This window comes from Microcebus murinus, unplaced genomic scaffold (genome assembly GCF_040939455.1).
Source record: "Microcebus murinus isolate Inina unplaced genomic scaffold, M.murinus_Inina_mat1.0 scaf021_hap2_Mmur4.0, whole genome shotgun sequence".
Taxonomy (NCBI): Eukaryota; Metazoa; Chordata; class Mammalia; order Primates; family Cheirogaleidae; genus Microcebus; species Microcebus murinus.
The window spans coordinates 318,108-333,230 of NW_027438967.1; the positions used below are offsets into that span (position 1 = coordinate 318,108).

The 15,123-nt window shown below is 39.3% G+C and overlaps 1 protein-coding gene across 2 annotated transcripts in view; it reads left to right on the forward strand.

Moving 5' to 3' along the window:
• The first annotated feature begins 120 nt into the window (after positions 1 to 120).
• Positions 121 to 15,123, forward strand: part of LOC142860986 (6-phosphofructo-2-kinase/fructose-2,6-bisphosphatase 1) — a 78,154-nt gene continuing 63,151 nt past the window's right edge. Inside the window, exons 1-3 of one of the 2 annotated variants that reach the window (XM_075999874.1) lie at positions 140 to 360; positions 4,278 to 4,838; positions 5,957 to 7,296. Coding sequence is in view for 1 of the 2 variants with exons in the window: in XM_075999873.1 (XP_075855988.1) it covers positions 333 to 360 (28 nt within the window). In the remaining variant the exon portion in view is untranslated. Of the gene's footprint in view, positions 361 to 4,277; positions 4,839 to 5,956; positions 7,297 to 15,123 lie in introns of both variants that reach the window. The other variant, XM_075999873.1, reaches the window with a different exon arrangement.

Consider the following 15,123-nt stretch of genomic DNA (forward strand, 5'->3'; position numbering starts at 1 on the left):
AATTCACCCCCAAGGAAATTCAGATCTTGCCTGTCTCCATAGCTGGTTTTGATTTCTGCCATGGCTTGTTAATATTAGTTCTGACCTTTGGGGCAAGGTGAACACATGGTTGGACTGAAGAGAAAAGGCTCCGGGTGGCTCAGGAATTTCTTTGGCAACTACATCAGCTGACATTTCAACAGAGCACACACACACACACCGCTTAACAAGGATACTTCCTCAGCTTTCGCAGGGAACCAACGAATGCCTCCAAGCTCTCTCTTTGATGCCACCCACTGGACTTGCTTTGAGGGTCTGTAAATGCAAGAGAACTGAGTGTTGGATAATAAGTGATGGAGGAAAAAGCCTTCAGGAGAAAAGGTAGGTGAGAAAGAAGGAAAAGTAGACAGGAGTTACACAAATCTATATCCATTCTTCAGGCTTTCTGGAGAGTTTTTGTTGCCTAGATGGTTGGTTTAAATGTGTATTAAAGGATATGGGAAAGTTGGGAATATCTGTGTCTAATCTATCTGTTTTTTAAAATCCATTCTGGCCTGCCTTTGTGGGACACTGGCCCAACGGGCAATTCCCTAGCACTTTTGGAAGTCTGTCCAACTTGGTCTAGTCTAGTTTTGAATGAACTGAGTGATTGAGATTATCTCCCGTACCTCCCCACTCTTATATAAAGTAGGGTCGATTTGATGTGGCACTTTGAACAAACTCTCTAGCTTCTATGGGCATCAATAGCGGCCTCAGTAAATTGGAAATCAAAGTCCCTAGCCTGCTTCCCTCAGAGAGCTGTCTGAAGTTCAAGAGAGGTGAGAGAACAGGAACCAAAACTCTTTGGAGATGTTTCAGGACTTCCCTGCTCTGTCTGAGATTAGTGATCCTGCTTTTTCTGTAGCCTCCACAGACAATATCAACCATAACCCTCTGGCTGCTCTTTTCCCTTAATGACTATGGTCTGTGGAGAGCTTCTCCTAGGACTAGGATTCAGTAAGCTTTGGGGCCCAGGCATGAGGTAGTGGGGAGATGATGGACCAGGGAAGTGGCTGAGAAGGAAGTGGATCCTAGACTGCTGCCACAGAAGGCCTGATGCTCATATACATGTATGTGGCTTATAAGTGTGTGACCAATCTCCGCTCCCACCTTAGCCCTCCACAAATGCATTCACACCCACACACTCTGAGAATTACCAATAAGGAGACCTAATTTGTGATTTTTATTACCCATCAGTACTGTCTTAATGCTGCTTTAAATGGGATTTCACACACACATACACACACACACACACACACACACGTCCCCCCATACTTTGGGGCAGGTTAGGATCTGTAGGCATTGGGAAGTCACACTATATGCTTTTCTTCTCTGGAGGTAGCCCCTCTTTAGACAGCTCAGCTCTTGGTCTTAAGTGAGAATCTGATGTTAGGTGAACCCATTCTCTGCCACCAGTTCATTGGCCCTTTTCAGAGGGGACTTCATTCTTTTGCTTATCCTGTTCTGCACAATTCAAGGTTGAGAAACCTTTCCAAATGCTACCTTCTGCCACATACCAAGTTAGTTCTCTCATCCAATCCCTGCACAGCTCTCTTTTATAACATTTGCCTTGTTAAACTAGGATTACTTGTCCACATGTTCATCTCATCTATGGCAGAGAGATGTAGACTGTAGAAACACCCTTTGAGCAAGTGTCTCCTCAGTCCTCTTAGCTAGGGCCTGTGCTGAACACTAGAAACACAAATCACATATCACTGAGATCCAGTTTCTATCCATAAGGAGCTCACAGTCTAGTGGAAAAACAGACCAAGAAAACACTCGTGAATACTTATTCAGATAGACAGGAGCATGTGGGCATTATAAGAACCAAAGCAAAGCTTGTCCGAAGGATACAGGGATCACTTTCCAGAGAAGGTGAATATTGAAGCACATCTTGAAGAGCAAGTCATATTTGAGAATTGAAGGGAAGAGAAGGCATTCCAGGCTAAGCAAAGGCCCAGAGGCAGGAAAATATGTCTTGTATTTTGGGGCCCAGTGAGTCAGGCAGTGCAGTTTAAGCATGGAGGTTGAGATATATGGCTGGACAAGATTAGGGCTTGATTGAGAAGAGTCTTGAGTACCAGTCTGAGGTCTTTCCATAAAGCTTGTTTAGTTCTCCTGCTTCTAGGATCAGGATTGGTAATAGTCGTGAGTTATCTCATAGCTAGTTTCAGGCAGTTTTAAGTTACGTTTTCAAGCCTGGACCCCAGGTTTACCCTTTCAGACCTTGTCAAAAGCCTGCTAGCCTCCTATCTCATATTTCCCACTGCTAAAATTATCTTTCTGCTTCTTGGTGAGGTCATGAGGACAAAATTGTAAACATGGAAGAGGCATTCATGTGACTATCTAGAATACCTTGAACAAGCCACTTCCCCACCCCACACCTCAATTTCCCTATGAGACTAGTAAGCATGTTTTTCAGAAGCAGATAGGATAAGGGAAATATTGTTGCCTTGTGAGTGATGGAAAACACACATAAAAAGGGTTATGATTAAGATAATTAGCATTAACAGAGTTATACCAATTAGGAGACATTAAAATGGAAAGAATTGTATCTCTTCCAAAGCCTAGTTCTGAGACTTTAGAGGTTCCGAGTTAACCTGGAAGGCCACATTCTTAAATCAAGCTCATTTGATCAATTAACCAAATAAAACCCCTCTACTGGCAGAAATTAGGTTCCCAGTGTTCTGCTCCTGACTTGGCCACTGATTTGCTACATGACCTTAGGAAAATATTTCTAGGCTTCAGTTTTCTTACTTGAGAGGATGAGATGAAATGATCTCATAAGTCTTTACATGAAACCACAAGAGTAAAACTGAATTCATCTTTCTAATTGATTCATAGGAGCTCTTTGTGTTTTTATAAATGTTAACCCCTTGACATAATATCGCAAAATCCTTTACTGAGCGTTTCTGTATGCTCAGCATTACAGAAGTTGAAGATTAGTCAAAGAGGTGATTGATCATTTACTTCACAAAGGGAATAACAGTGTTAGGTAATATATTTTTAGCATTTCCCAGGGTGCTTTACGTGTATGACCACATTAAATCTTTAAGAACCTTTAAGGGGGTAGGTACTCCTATCACTCCCATATTCCAGATGAGAAAACTGAGTCACTAGAAAGTTCAGTTTTCTGCCCAGTGTCCCATAGCTAGCAAGGGACAGAGGTGTGATTCCACTCAGGTGGTGTGGCTCCAGAGCCCATTATTCTTAACCACCATGATCCTCTGCCTCAGTAGTTTCATTTAGATAGGTGAGCTCTGGAACATATTGAAAGTCTGGTATGATTTATACACAGCAACTGGAGGGAATCTGACCCGTATGTAGACTAAGGTTCTGCGAATGTATTTTAGGCAACTTCATAAAAGGCAAAGTGGAGCTGAGAGCATTTGAGGGCAGAGATTGGAGATTTCTATCCCTAAGAGACTGCCCTCCTGTAGCCCAGCTCAGTGGAAGAAAGTTGAGCTTCCTCCTAGCCAATCACTGGAGGTTCATCATGGGGTGGGAGGGTTGCAAAGGAAAGAATTTTAAGAGCACACTTGGAACTCTTCCAGGCAAGTTGTGCAGTTACTTGAGTTCTACACATAAAAGCCTCAAAACAATGGGAGGAGGGGTAGGCAGGGGGTGGTAGTGGAAACATCTAGGCTGGATGGCTCTGACCTATGGACTTGTCCTACTTTGAGGTCATTGCTCCCTGCTCCCCACACTCTCCCTGTTGCACTCTTTACCCTCCTAAGCTTCCATCCCAATTGCCTGGCATGAGGAACTTTAGCCAGGTTTTGGATCAGATCACAATGCCGTTCTTCGTAGGGCATCTGCTGGCAGCTGGCAGCCGCGTGGCCATTGCTTAACATCTTTCCCTCCAGCAATGGCTGCACTCACTTCTCTTGCTGAGGTGTCAGGTTTATTTCAATTTATTTAGCCTTGGCTGAAGAGAGTATAAAGATGATCAGATAGTGCCCATCTCTCCAAGAGTGCCCCAGGCAGCACATTTTAGGTGGGGGAGGCCCTGTGGCAGGGCAGGCAGCAGAATCCAGGGGAAGACAATGGTTGCAATGCCATTTTGGGTGGGGAGAGCAGTGAGGCAGTGGACCTTCCACTTCCACTTTGGGCCTTTAATTGCTAGCTCAAAACATTACATTTTTCATTAGGAACTTTGTGTTTGTGTTTGTGTCCTTGGGAACTGTGCATTTTTGATGTGGCTTTCTGTTTCTGGGTTGAAGCTTGACATTCTTCTTGGGCTTGTTTTTATTTCAAAGCTGTGAAAGCTGCTGAGACCTACCACCATCACCTTTGCCTCCCCACCCGACACAGGATGTAAGCACATGATCTTTGGTCTTTTATTTGCATACTCTACTAGTCTTGTCTTCATTGGAGGGAAGTGACTGGCCAGACCCGGGCTGTCTTGCTGGCTGCCTTCCTTGCTGTGCTCCAATTTATCTCCTATGTACACAGCCCTTGGAGTTCAGAGGCCTCTGCTGACCTCTGCCCAACCTCTTGCTCTCTGCACCCAGGCCCCCACTGGTATGTACAGGAGCAGAGGCAGGATAGGACTAGAGGAAGGAGGATAGGGAGCTGGAGACAGGCTGTGAGAGGGCTCAGAAGCCCAGTGTGTCTCTGTGCCCCAGCCCTATCCACCTGCTGCCGTGGCTACATCAAGAGAAGGGACAGCTAGTAAGATAGGAAGCGAGGCCTGGTACCTTGTGGGCAGTAGACTCCTAAGATGTATCAAGAGATGGGAGAGCTCACCCAAACAAGGTTGCAGAAGATCTGGATTCCACACAGCAGCGGCAGCAGTGGGCTGCAACGGAGAAGGGGCTGTAAGTGGGGTTTGTTTCCATGGGCTTCAAGGTGGTGGTGGTAGAGTGGGAGAAGTGTAGAGTGGTACAGTGGTGGAGTGTAGAAGAGCAAAGGATGCACCCCCTTGCCATCTACTCCCACCCCAACCTAAAAGGTGGAATAGATGAGAAGCTGGATGAAGTAGCTGTAGGATAACAAGAGGCTAATGTCAGAAAAGGTGAGGAAAGAATGAGAAAGATGGAAAGAAAGAGATGAAGACGGAGAAAGGAGGAGGATTAAATAAAGACCATCTTAATCGGAGGGATCTTTGGGAACTTTTCATTTCTTATCCAGAGCTTATTTGAAATGCTTCTTGCTTGGAATTTAATGTTTCTAGTTTGAGACTGTTCAGTGCTATCCTAGAATGTTTCCTTTTGGTGACTTCTGTGAAATGTCTGGGAACTGATCTTGCCTGACTCATAATGCCTGAGTGAAATAAGGTGAGGGTTCCTGGCATTGTCTCTCAGGGGACAGGTGCTGAGTACACAACAGTACCATGTCATTGGTCAGTATTGCTCCTCCCCTTTCTCAAGCCTCTTCTCAGTCTGTACCTGCATGGGTTGGGGAAAAGGCTGGTTGTCCTGTCTCCTGTGTTGCCTTCTTGGCACACATGGACCCTCTTGCTGCTCTGGGGATTTGAGGGAGAAGACGACATTCAGTCTCTCAGGGCTAGCCTGCTGGTGTGGTGTTCACTTTGGAAATTTAAGAAAGAGCCAGGGAAAGGAAGAAGCAAATAAAACTTATAAATATTTAAAAAAAAAAAAAAAACATTTTCCATAGATAACAGAGGACAGTTGTGGGTCAAGGTGCTTCCAGCCCAAGGATTGTGGCCTGAGGAGCCATAAGGTGGATGAAGATAAGACAGCTGTGGGATGTGGGACCCAGACACCCTAAAGACCAGCCGACCAAGTTTTCACTCTGCTAATGCTAGAGGAAACCAGGCTCAGGGATATTGGGGGGGACAGAGCTATTGCTTAGAGGATCCAGGAAGATATAGGATATTAAATATAGTATTTAAGATGGTAGAGTGTGGATGGAGGAAGAGAGGAAAAAAAAAAAAAACAGCCTCCTGTCTCCTGTTCTTCCTTCTCTCCACCAGCAGTCTCACTCACTCATCAGGAGAACTAGGAGCCTGGAGACTGAGAGCTATATCCCACCTCTACCCAGCCAGCTGTCCTTTCCAAGGGGCTATGGGTTTAGCTGACAAGCAGGCAAGTCACTCTCTGCATACATGGGTTAGAACCCTTATATTTCTGGGAACTGTTGTATTTCAAGTTGAGAGATAATATACATAAATCACCTAATATAGTCTCTGTCACATAGAAGGCACAAAATAAATATTTGCTTACTTTAGTTCTGAGCCTTATTTTCCTCAACTGTAAAACAGGATTAATACATACCTCCCAGTGTTGTTGGGATTACTGATTCAGAGGTTCTGGATTCAGACTGCTTAGATTTGAGTCCCATTTCTGCCACATCCCATCTCTGTGACATTGGACAAGTCTCTTAAGCTCATTGGGCTTCTGTTCCATCACCTGTAAAAATGAAGTTAATAATGGTGGTGTGAAGATTAGATGAGCTTAAGTATGTGAGATCCTTACAAAAGTGTCCAGCACATATTAGGCACTCAGTAAATGTTGCTTTTCATTATTTAAACAAGAAAGTACGTGTATGGCCTTATGGCCTTATTAGCCATCGTATCCCCAGTATTAAGCCCTGAACCTGGCACATAGCAGATGCTCAGTAAATGGTACTTTGTGCTACTTCCACTCTACCACTCACCATAGTGAAGAATAAGACTCTGTGTGCACAAGACAGTCACTCATTAATGATTGACTGAATTCCATCAGACCATAGCTGCAAAAAACTAAGTGATTGCCAAGTCTTGCCCTAGGCAATGTCTGCTTCACCTCCTGCTGGGGAGGCCAGGCTATTAATCCCAGAAAGGTCCGATCACATTTTTCTTGGAGCATCCTCTCTAGAGGACACACAATCATTTACTGATGTTATTCGGAGGATCAAATTCATTAACTTGTGTAAAGTGCTTGAACAGCTGTGTATATTCGTTTCTCATCCAACATTATGTTTATTTGAGCCACTCATGTTATTGTTGCATGTAGTTGTAGCTCGTTTACTCTCCTTGTAGATATCCCAGTGTATTTATCCATCTTACTGCTGTTGAGCATTTAGGTAGTTTCTAATTTTGGGTTATGAATGAGAGGTCAATGGATATTCTTGTATATTTATCCTGGTAGAGCAAGTCCCTCCATCTTGTACTTATGAGTGTCTTGGCTATTCATGGCCCATTGCTCTTCCTCATAAATTTTGGAATCACATTTTCAAGTTACACACAGGGGTTTTGATTGGAATTGCATTCAATCTGTAAATCTGTTTAAGGAGATTTACCATTCTTGTGATGCAGAGTCTCTCCTAACCATGGTATGTCTCTCCATATCTTTAGACTTTTTTGATGTTATTTGAGTAAAATTTTATATTTTAACCTGTAAAGTGCTTGTGCATCACTGTAAAAATTTTTTGCTTATTTTATGCTGCTGTTGTAAACAGTACCTTCTTAGAAAATTACATTTTATAGCAGTTTGTTGATAATGTGTACAAATGTAATTTTTTATATAATGAATTTGTAACTAGCAAGCCTGCTGAACTTTATTAGTTTTGATAATTTGTATGTAAATAACAGCTTTCATTTTCCCCTCCAATCTATTTTTATCTCTTTTTCTTATATTACTAAACTGCCAAGACCACCCACCTTTAACATACACATGCGCATGATGTGTAGTATATGTTGAATAGAAATGTTAATAGTATACATTCTTTGCTTAATCCTGATTTTAAAATGAATGCTTTTAAATTGTCACCATTAAGTAAATTTGCTGTCTTTTTTTAGTAGATATCATTTAACAGGTTAAGGCAGTTCCTGTTTATTTTTAGTTGCCAATATAATATGTAAAAGATAAGTGAATGTTGAATTTTATTAAACATGTTTACTGTAGCATCTTAGTATGATGTATTGATTTTCTATTTTAACCTGTTAATGTGGTTTATTACATTAGAGTTTATCTTGTGTTGAACTAATCTGGCAGTCCTGGGATAATTAAAAACGTCTGGATTTCATTCACTAATATTTTTTTTAGGATTTTATTCCAGAATGAGATTGCCTGTAATTTTTTCATTCTTACATTATCCTTGTCTGATTTGGGTGTCAAGGTTATACTAACCTCATAAAATGAGGTGAGAACTATTTCCTTTCATTCTGTTCTCTGACAGAGGTTGTCCAAGGAACTATCTGTTCCTCAAATATTTGGCAGAACTTCCAGGTAAAACCATCTGGGCCTGATGTCTCCTTTAATATTTTAACTGATGCAATTTCTTTAATCGTTATAAAGTCATTTCTGTTTGCTATTTCTACTTAAGTCAGCTTTGTTTAGTTGAGGTTTTCTAGGACTTTTTCTATTCCACATCAGTTTTCAAATTTATTTATATAAAGTTTTTATCTTTGTATCTTTTAAATATCTGTTGCATTTGCAGTTGTATCTTCTATTTTTGTTCTAATATTGTTTATTTGTACCTTCTTTTCTTTGTCTTTATCAATATTGCCAGATGTTTGTCACTTTTATAATTCTTCTAAAAGAATCAACTCCTGGCTTTTTGATCCTTTCTGTTATCTCTTTATTTTCTGTTTTATTATTATTTCTTATCATTTTTCTGTTTCTTATATTTTCTATTTATTCTGTTCTTTCTTTAACTTGTAAATTTGGATGCACAGCTCATTAGTTTTCAGACTTTCTTCTTTTCTAATATAATCATCCAATGCTATAATTGGCCTACTAAACAGGGCTTATATTCCACAGATGCATAATTGTGTGGCCTTACAAATTTTAAAAATATATCCAGACCATTTGATAAATAAACACTGCCCCAGGCTTACTTAGTCTCTCCATCACTTATTCAATTGCCCTGACATCTCGGTCCCTTTCCGAAGACTACTGGGACCTACTGGTTTTCATCCAGCAACTAAAGGGTTAATGCCTGCCATACAGGTAGTCTCCAGTACTTGGTACCAGCCCTTGAGCCAGCTTCTGTTTGATAGATCAGTGCCCTTGTCATTTCCAGTTTAATTCCATTTTGGTCAGAAAACAAACTTTGTATGATTTCATTTCTTTAAAATCTGTTGAAATTTGCTTTATGAAACAATATATGGACAATTCTGATAAATGAAGAATTTGTGTTTAATGTACTATATACACCAAGGAAGTTGTGTTTATTAACTTGGCTCAAATGTTCTATATTCTTCTGGGGGTATGACTGCCTATTGGTATGGAAAATTTGTTAATGTCTCTCTATAATTTTGTTAGTTTTGAAAGTATGTAGATAGTTAGTTACAAACAAATTTAGAATTGCTATATCTTCCTGGTGAATTAAATATTTTATCAATGTGTAAGGAAATTATCTTTGATAATACCTGGTAATCTGGTATCACTGGTGTTTTACCCTACAATCAATTTTTATCCTCATATTAATATATCTATATATTAGCTTTATTTACATTAATATTTTAATATTTATTTGCCTGATCTATATAATATTTTCTTATACTTAAAAATTGTTTCTGATAGAGATGTAATATACATACCATAAAATTCAACATTTTAAAGTGTATAGGCAGTGATTTTGAATATATTCACATGATTGGGCAATCATCATTACTAATTCCAGGGCATTTTCATTATGCCAAAAAGAAACTCCATACCCTTTAGGGTCACTCCTGATTCTCCCCTCCCCTCAGCTCCTGGAAACCACTAATATACTTTTAGTCTCTATGTCACATTTCATATAAGTAGAATCATGCAGTATTTGTGTGGCCTTTTATATCAATATTCTTTCATTGGGCATAATATTTTCAAGGTTAATTGATATTGTAGTATACAAGGTCATGAAGATTTATGCCTAGGTTTTCTTCTAAGAAGTTTATATTCTTAGCTCTTACATTTAGGTCTTTAATTTATTTTGAGTAAATTTTTGCTTATGGTGTGAGATAGAAATCCAACTTTATACAGAAGTAGAAAATTGACAAAAAAAAAAAAAAAGAAATCCAACTTTATTCTTTTCCACGTGGATATCTAGTCCTGGCAACATAGTTTTGAAAAGATTCTTATTTCCTCACTGAATTGTCTAGGCACCCTTGATGAAAATCAGATGACCATAAATTTAATGGTTTATTTCTGGACTCATAGTTCTATTCCATTGGTTTATACATCTATTTTTATTCCAGTACCACACAGTTTTGATTACTATAGTGTTTAGTAAATTTTGAAATTGGGAAATGTGAGTCTCCCAATTTTTTTTTCAGATTGTTTTCAAGATTGTTTTAGCTATTCTTGGCCACTTGAATTTCCATATGAATTATAGGATCAGTTTGTCAATTTCTGCAAAGAATTCAGCTGGGACTTTGATAGGGGCTGCAATGAACCTATAGATCAGTTGTGGAGTATTGTCTTAACAACATTGAGTCTTGGGAAGTTGTTGCATTTATTTAGGTCTTTCATTTCTTCAATAATGTTTTGTAGTTTTCAGAGTATAAATTTTACGTTCTTCTAAGTATTCTCTTAAGAATTTTCTTTTTTTTTTTTTAAAGTCTCTTCTTTTTTTTTTATTTTTTTTTTATTTTTTTTTATTTTGGTATATTATGGGGGTACAGATTTTAAGGTTTCAATAAATGCCCATTTCCCCCCCTCCCCCCAAAAGTCTGAGTCTCCATCATGACCATCCCCTAGATGGTGCACATCTCACTCATTATGTATGTATATACCCGCCCCCCACCCCCTCCCATCTGCCCAATACCCTATTACTGTAGTACCTATGTGTCCACTTAGGTGCTACTCACTTAATACCAGTTTTTTGGAGAATATATCTGGTGCTTGTTCTTCCATTCTTGGGATACTTCACTTAGTAGTATGGGTTCCAGCTCTAACCAGGAAAATATAAGATGTGCTATATCACCATTGTTTCTTAGAGCTGAATAGTACTCCATGGTATACATATACCACATTTTATTAATCCATTCTTGGATTGATGGGCACTTGGGTTGTTTCCACAGCCTTGCAATTATGAATTGTGCTGCTATAAACATTTGAGTGCAGGTGTCTTTTTTGTAGAGTGTCACTGGATCATTTGGGTAGATGCCCAGCAATGGGATTGCTGGGTCAAATGGTAGATTCACTTGTATCGCTTTAAGGTATCTCCATATTGCTTTCCACAGAGGTTGAACTAGTTTGCAGTCCCACCAGCAGTGCAGGAGTGTTCCTCTCTCTCCGCAACCCCGCCAGCATTTATTGTTTGGAGATTTTATGATAAAGGCCATTCTCACTGGGGTTAAGTGATATCTCATTGTGGTTTTGATTTGCATTTCCCTGATGATTAGAGATGTTGAGCATTTCTTCATATGTTTGTTGGCCATTCTTCTGTCTTCTTTAGAAAAATTTCTGTTCAAGTCCTTTGCCCACATTTTAATGGGGTTATTTGATTTTTTCTTCCTAATTTTCGTGAGTTCTAAGTATATTCTAGTTATCAGTCCCTTATCGGATGCATAGGATGCAAAAATTTTCTCCCATTCTGTAGGTTGTCTGTTTACTTTCATGACTATTTCTTTGGCTGTGCAGAAGCTTTGTAGTTTGATCATGTCCCATTTATTTATTTTTGTTGCTGCTGTGATTGCCTTTGGGGACTTCTTCATAAACTCTTTGCCCAGGCCGATGTCTAGGAGAGTGTTTCCAATTTTTCCTCTAGAGTTCTAATAGCTTCATATCTTAGGTTTAAGTCTGTTATCCAGCGTGAGTTGGTTTTTGTGAGAGGTGAAAGGTGTGGGTCCTGTTTTAGCCTTCTACAGGTGGCTATCCAGTTTTCCCAGCACCATTTATTGAAGAGGGATTCTTTTTTCCAGCGTATGTTTTTGTCTGCTTTGTCAAAGATGAGATGGCTATATGAGGATGGTTTTATATCAGGATTCTCACATCTGTTCCACTGGTCAATATTCCTGTTTTTGTGCCAATACCATATTGTTTTAATTACTACAGCTTTGTACTATAGTTTGATATCTGGCATATTAATGCCTCCCATTTTGTTTTTGTTGCCTAGAATTGCTCTTGATATTCGGGGTCTTCTTTGGTTCCATACGAAGCGTAAAATTATTTTTTCTATATCTGTGAAGAATGCTGATGGGATTTTAATAGGTATTGCATTGAATCTGTAGATCAGTTTGGGTAGTATAGACATTTTGATGATATTGAGTCTGCCGATCCACGAGCATGGTATGGATTTCCATCTGTTTACATCCTCTGCTATTTCCTTCCTCAGTGTTTCATAGTTCTCCCTGTAGAGGTCTTTTACCTCTTTGCTTAAATATATTCCTAGGTACTTTAATTTCCTTGTTGCTATTGTGAAGGGAATTGAGTCTTTGATTTGGTTCTCAATTAGATTGTTGTTGGCGTATATGAATGCCTCTGATTTCTGTGTATTAATTTTGTATCCTGAGACTTTACTAAATTCATTGATCAGTTCCAGGAGTTTCTTGGTTGAATCCTTGGGGTTTTCTAGATACAATATCATATCATCAGCAAACAGTGAAAGTTTGATCTCTTCTGCCCCTATTTGGATACCTTTGATTCCATTTTCCTGTCTGATTGCTGTAGCCAAGACTTCCAGCACTATGTTGAACAGAAGTGGAGATAGTGGGCAGCCTTGTCTGGTTCCAGTTCTAACTGGGAATGATTTCAATCTTTCCCCATTCAGTATGATGTTGGCTATGGGTCTGTCATATATGGCTTGTATCATTTTTAGGTATGTCCCTTCTATGCCTATTTTCTTAAGTGTTCGTATCATGAAAGGGTGTTGAATTTTGTCAAAAGCTTTTTCTGCATCTATGGAAAGAATCATGTGGTCTTTGTTTTTGCTTCTGTTTATGTGGTGAATTGCATTTATAGATTTACGTATGTTGAACCATCCCTGCATCCCTGGGATGAAGCCCACTTGGTTGTGGTGGATTATTTTTTTGATAAGTGTCTGGATTCGGTTAGCTAAGATTTTGTTGAAAATTTTTGCATCTATATTCATTAGGGATATTGGTCTGTAGTTTTCTTTTTTTGTTGCATCCTTTCCTGGTTTTGGTATCAGAGTAATATTCGCTTCATAAAAGGTGTCGGGGAGGTTTCCGTTCTTCTCGATGTTGTGGAATAGTTTCTGCAAGATAGGTACTAGTTCTTTTTTGTAAGTATGGTAAAATTCAGGTGTGAAGCCATCTGGACCGGGACTTTTCTTTTTAGGGAGATTTTTAATTGCTGTTTCTATTTCAGCTGTTGAGATTGGTCTCTTCAGGGAATCTATTTCTTCCTGGTTGAGCCTAGGGAGGCTGTGTGTTTCTAGAAATTTGTCCATTTCCTCCACATTTTCCAGTTTGTGTGCATAAAGATTTTTGTAGTATTCATAAATTGTATCTTGTATCTCTTTGGGATCAGTTGTGATGTCTCCTTTTTTATTCCTGATGGAGCTTATTAGAGATTTCTCTTTTCTGCTTTTCGTTAGCTTAGCCAATGGCGTGTCAATTTTGTTTATTTTTTCAAAGAACCAACTTTTTGTTTTATTAATCTCCTGAATAGCTTCCCTGTTTTCAATTTCGTTTAGTTCTGATTTGATCTTGTTGATTTCACTTCTTCTGCTGGGTTTGGGGTTGGTCTGTTCTTCTTTTTCCAGCTCTTTGAGTCGTTTCATTAGATTGTCTATTTGTGATCTTCTTGCCTTTTGGTTATAGGCATTTATGGAGATAAACTTTCCTCTCAGAACTGCTTTAGCTGTGTCCCAGAGGAGTTGATAACTTGTCTCTCCATTGTCGTTTTCTTCATAGAAGTTTTTTATTTCCGTCTTGATTTCTTCATTTACGAAGTAATCATTTAGTAGGAGGTTGTTTAATTTCCACGTTTTTGTGTAGAAATGTGAGTTTCTGTTAGGGTTGATTTCTAGTTTTATTCCACTGTGATCTGAGAACGTACATGGTATGATTTCTATTTTTTTTAATTTCTTGAGATTTTCTTTGTGTCCTAGGATATGGTCAATCTTAGAGAATGTCCCGTGAGCTGATGAGAAGAACGTATATTCAGTGGATTTTGGGTAGAATGTTCTGTAGATGTCTGTCAGACCCAATTGTTCTAGAGTTTTGTTTAAGTCCATTATTTCTTTAGTAATTTTCTGTTTGGAGGATCTGTCTCGTGCCGTCAGTGGGGTGTTGAAATCCCCGGCGATTATGGAGTTGCTATTAATCCATTTGCTTAGCTCCAGTAAGGTTTGCTTTATGAATCTGGGTGCACCTAAGTTGGGTGCATATATATTTAAAATTGTTATCTCTTCTTGTTGGACTGTGCCCTTCACCATTATATAATGACCCTCTTTGTCTTTCACTACTTTTGTTGGTTTAAAAACTAAATCGTCTGAAATTAGAACTGCCACACCAGCCTTCTTTTGGCTTCTATTTGCTTGGAATATTGATCTCCACCCTTTTATTTTTAGTCTATGTGCATCCTTGCAGGTTAAATGTGTTTCCTGAAGACAGCATATACTTGGCCTGTATTTTCTTATCCATTCAGCCAGCCTATGTCTCTTGAGTGGAGAGTTTAAGCCATTCACATTTATTGAGAGAACTGATAGGTAAGGTAGATTACTGATCATTCTGTTGGGTTGGATGTTGTTGCTATGATTTCTGTCTTGAGCCATTGTAATATCTGGCCTTTAATATCTTTGGGTTTTTGTTGTTTTTATATCCGTGGATTATTATTATGATGTTCCGTGCATAACGCTGTTTTAAGTACTTCTTGTAGGGCTGGTCTTGTCTTGGTGAATTCTCTGAGCCTTTGCTTGTCTGAGAATGTTTTTATTTCTCCTTCATATACGAAGCTTAGTTTTGCAGGGAATAATATTCTAGGCTGGGCATTGTTTTGTTTCAAAAGAGTGAGAATGGGGGCCCAGTCTCTCCTTGCTTGTAAAGTCTCATTAGAGAAGTCTGATGTTATTCGAATTGGCTTTCCCTTGTATGTCACTTGCTTCTTTTGTCTTACACTCTTAGAAGGGCCTCTTTAGTTGATACTTTGGTCAGTCTGATGAATGCATGACGTGACGTCTTCCTGTTTGCATTGAATCTCCCAGGGGTCCTCTGGGCTTCTTGAACTTGTATATCGAGATTTTGAGCAAGGCCTGGGAAATTTT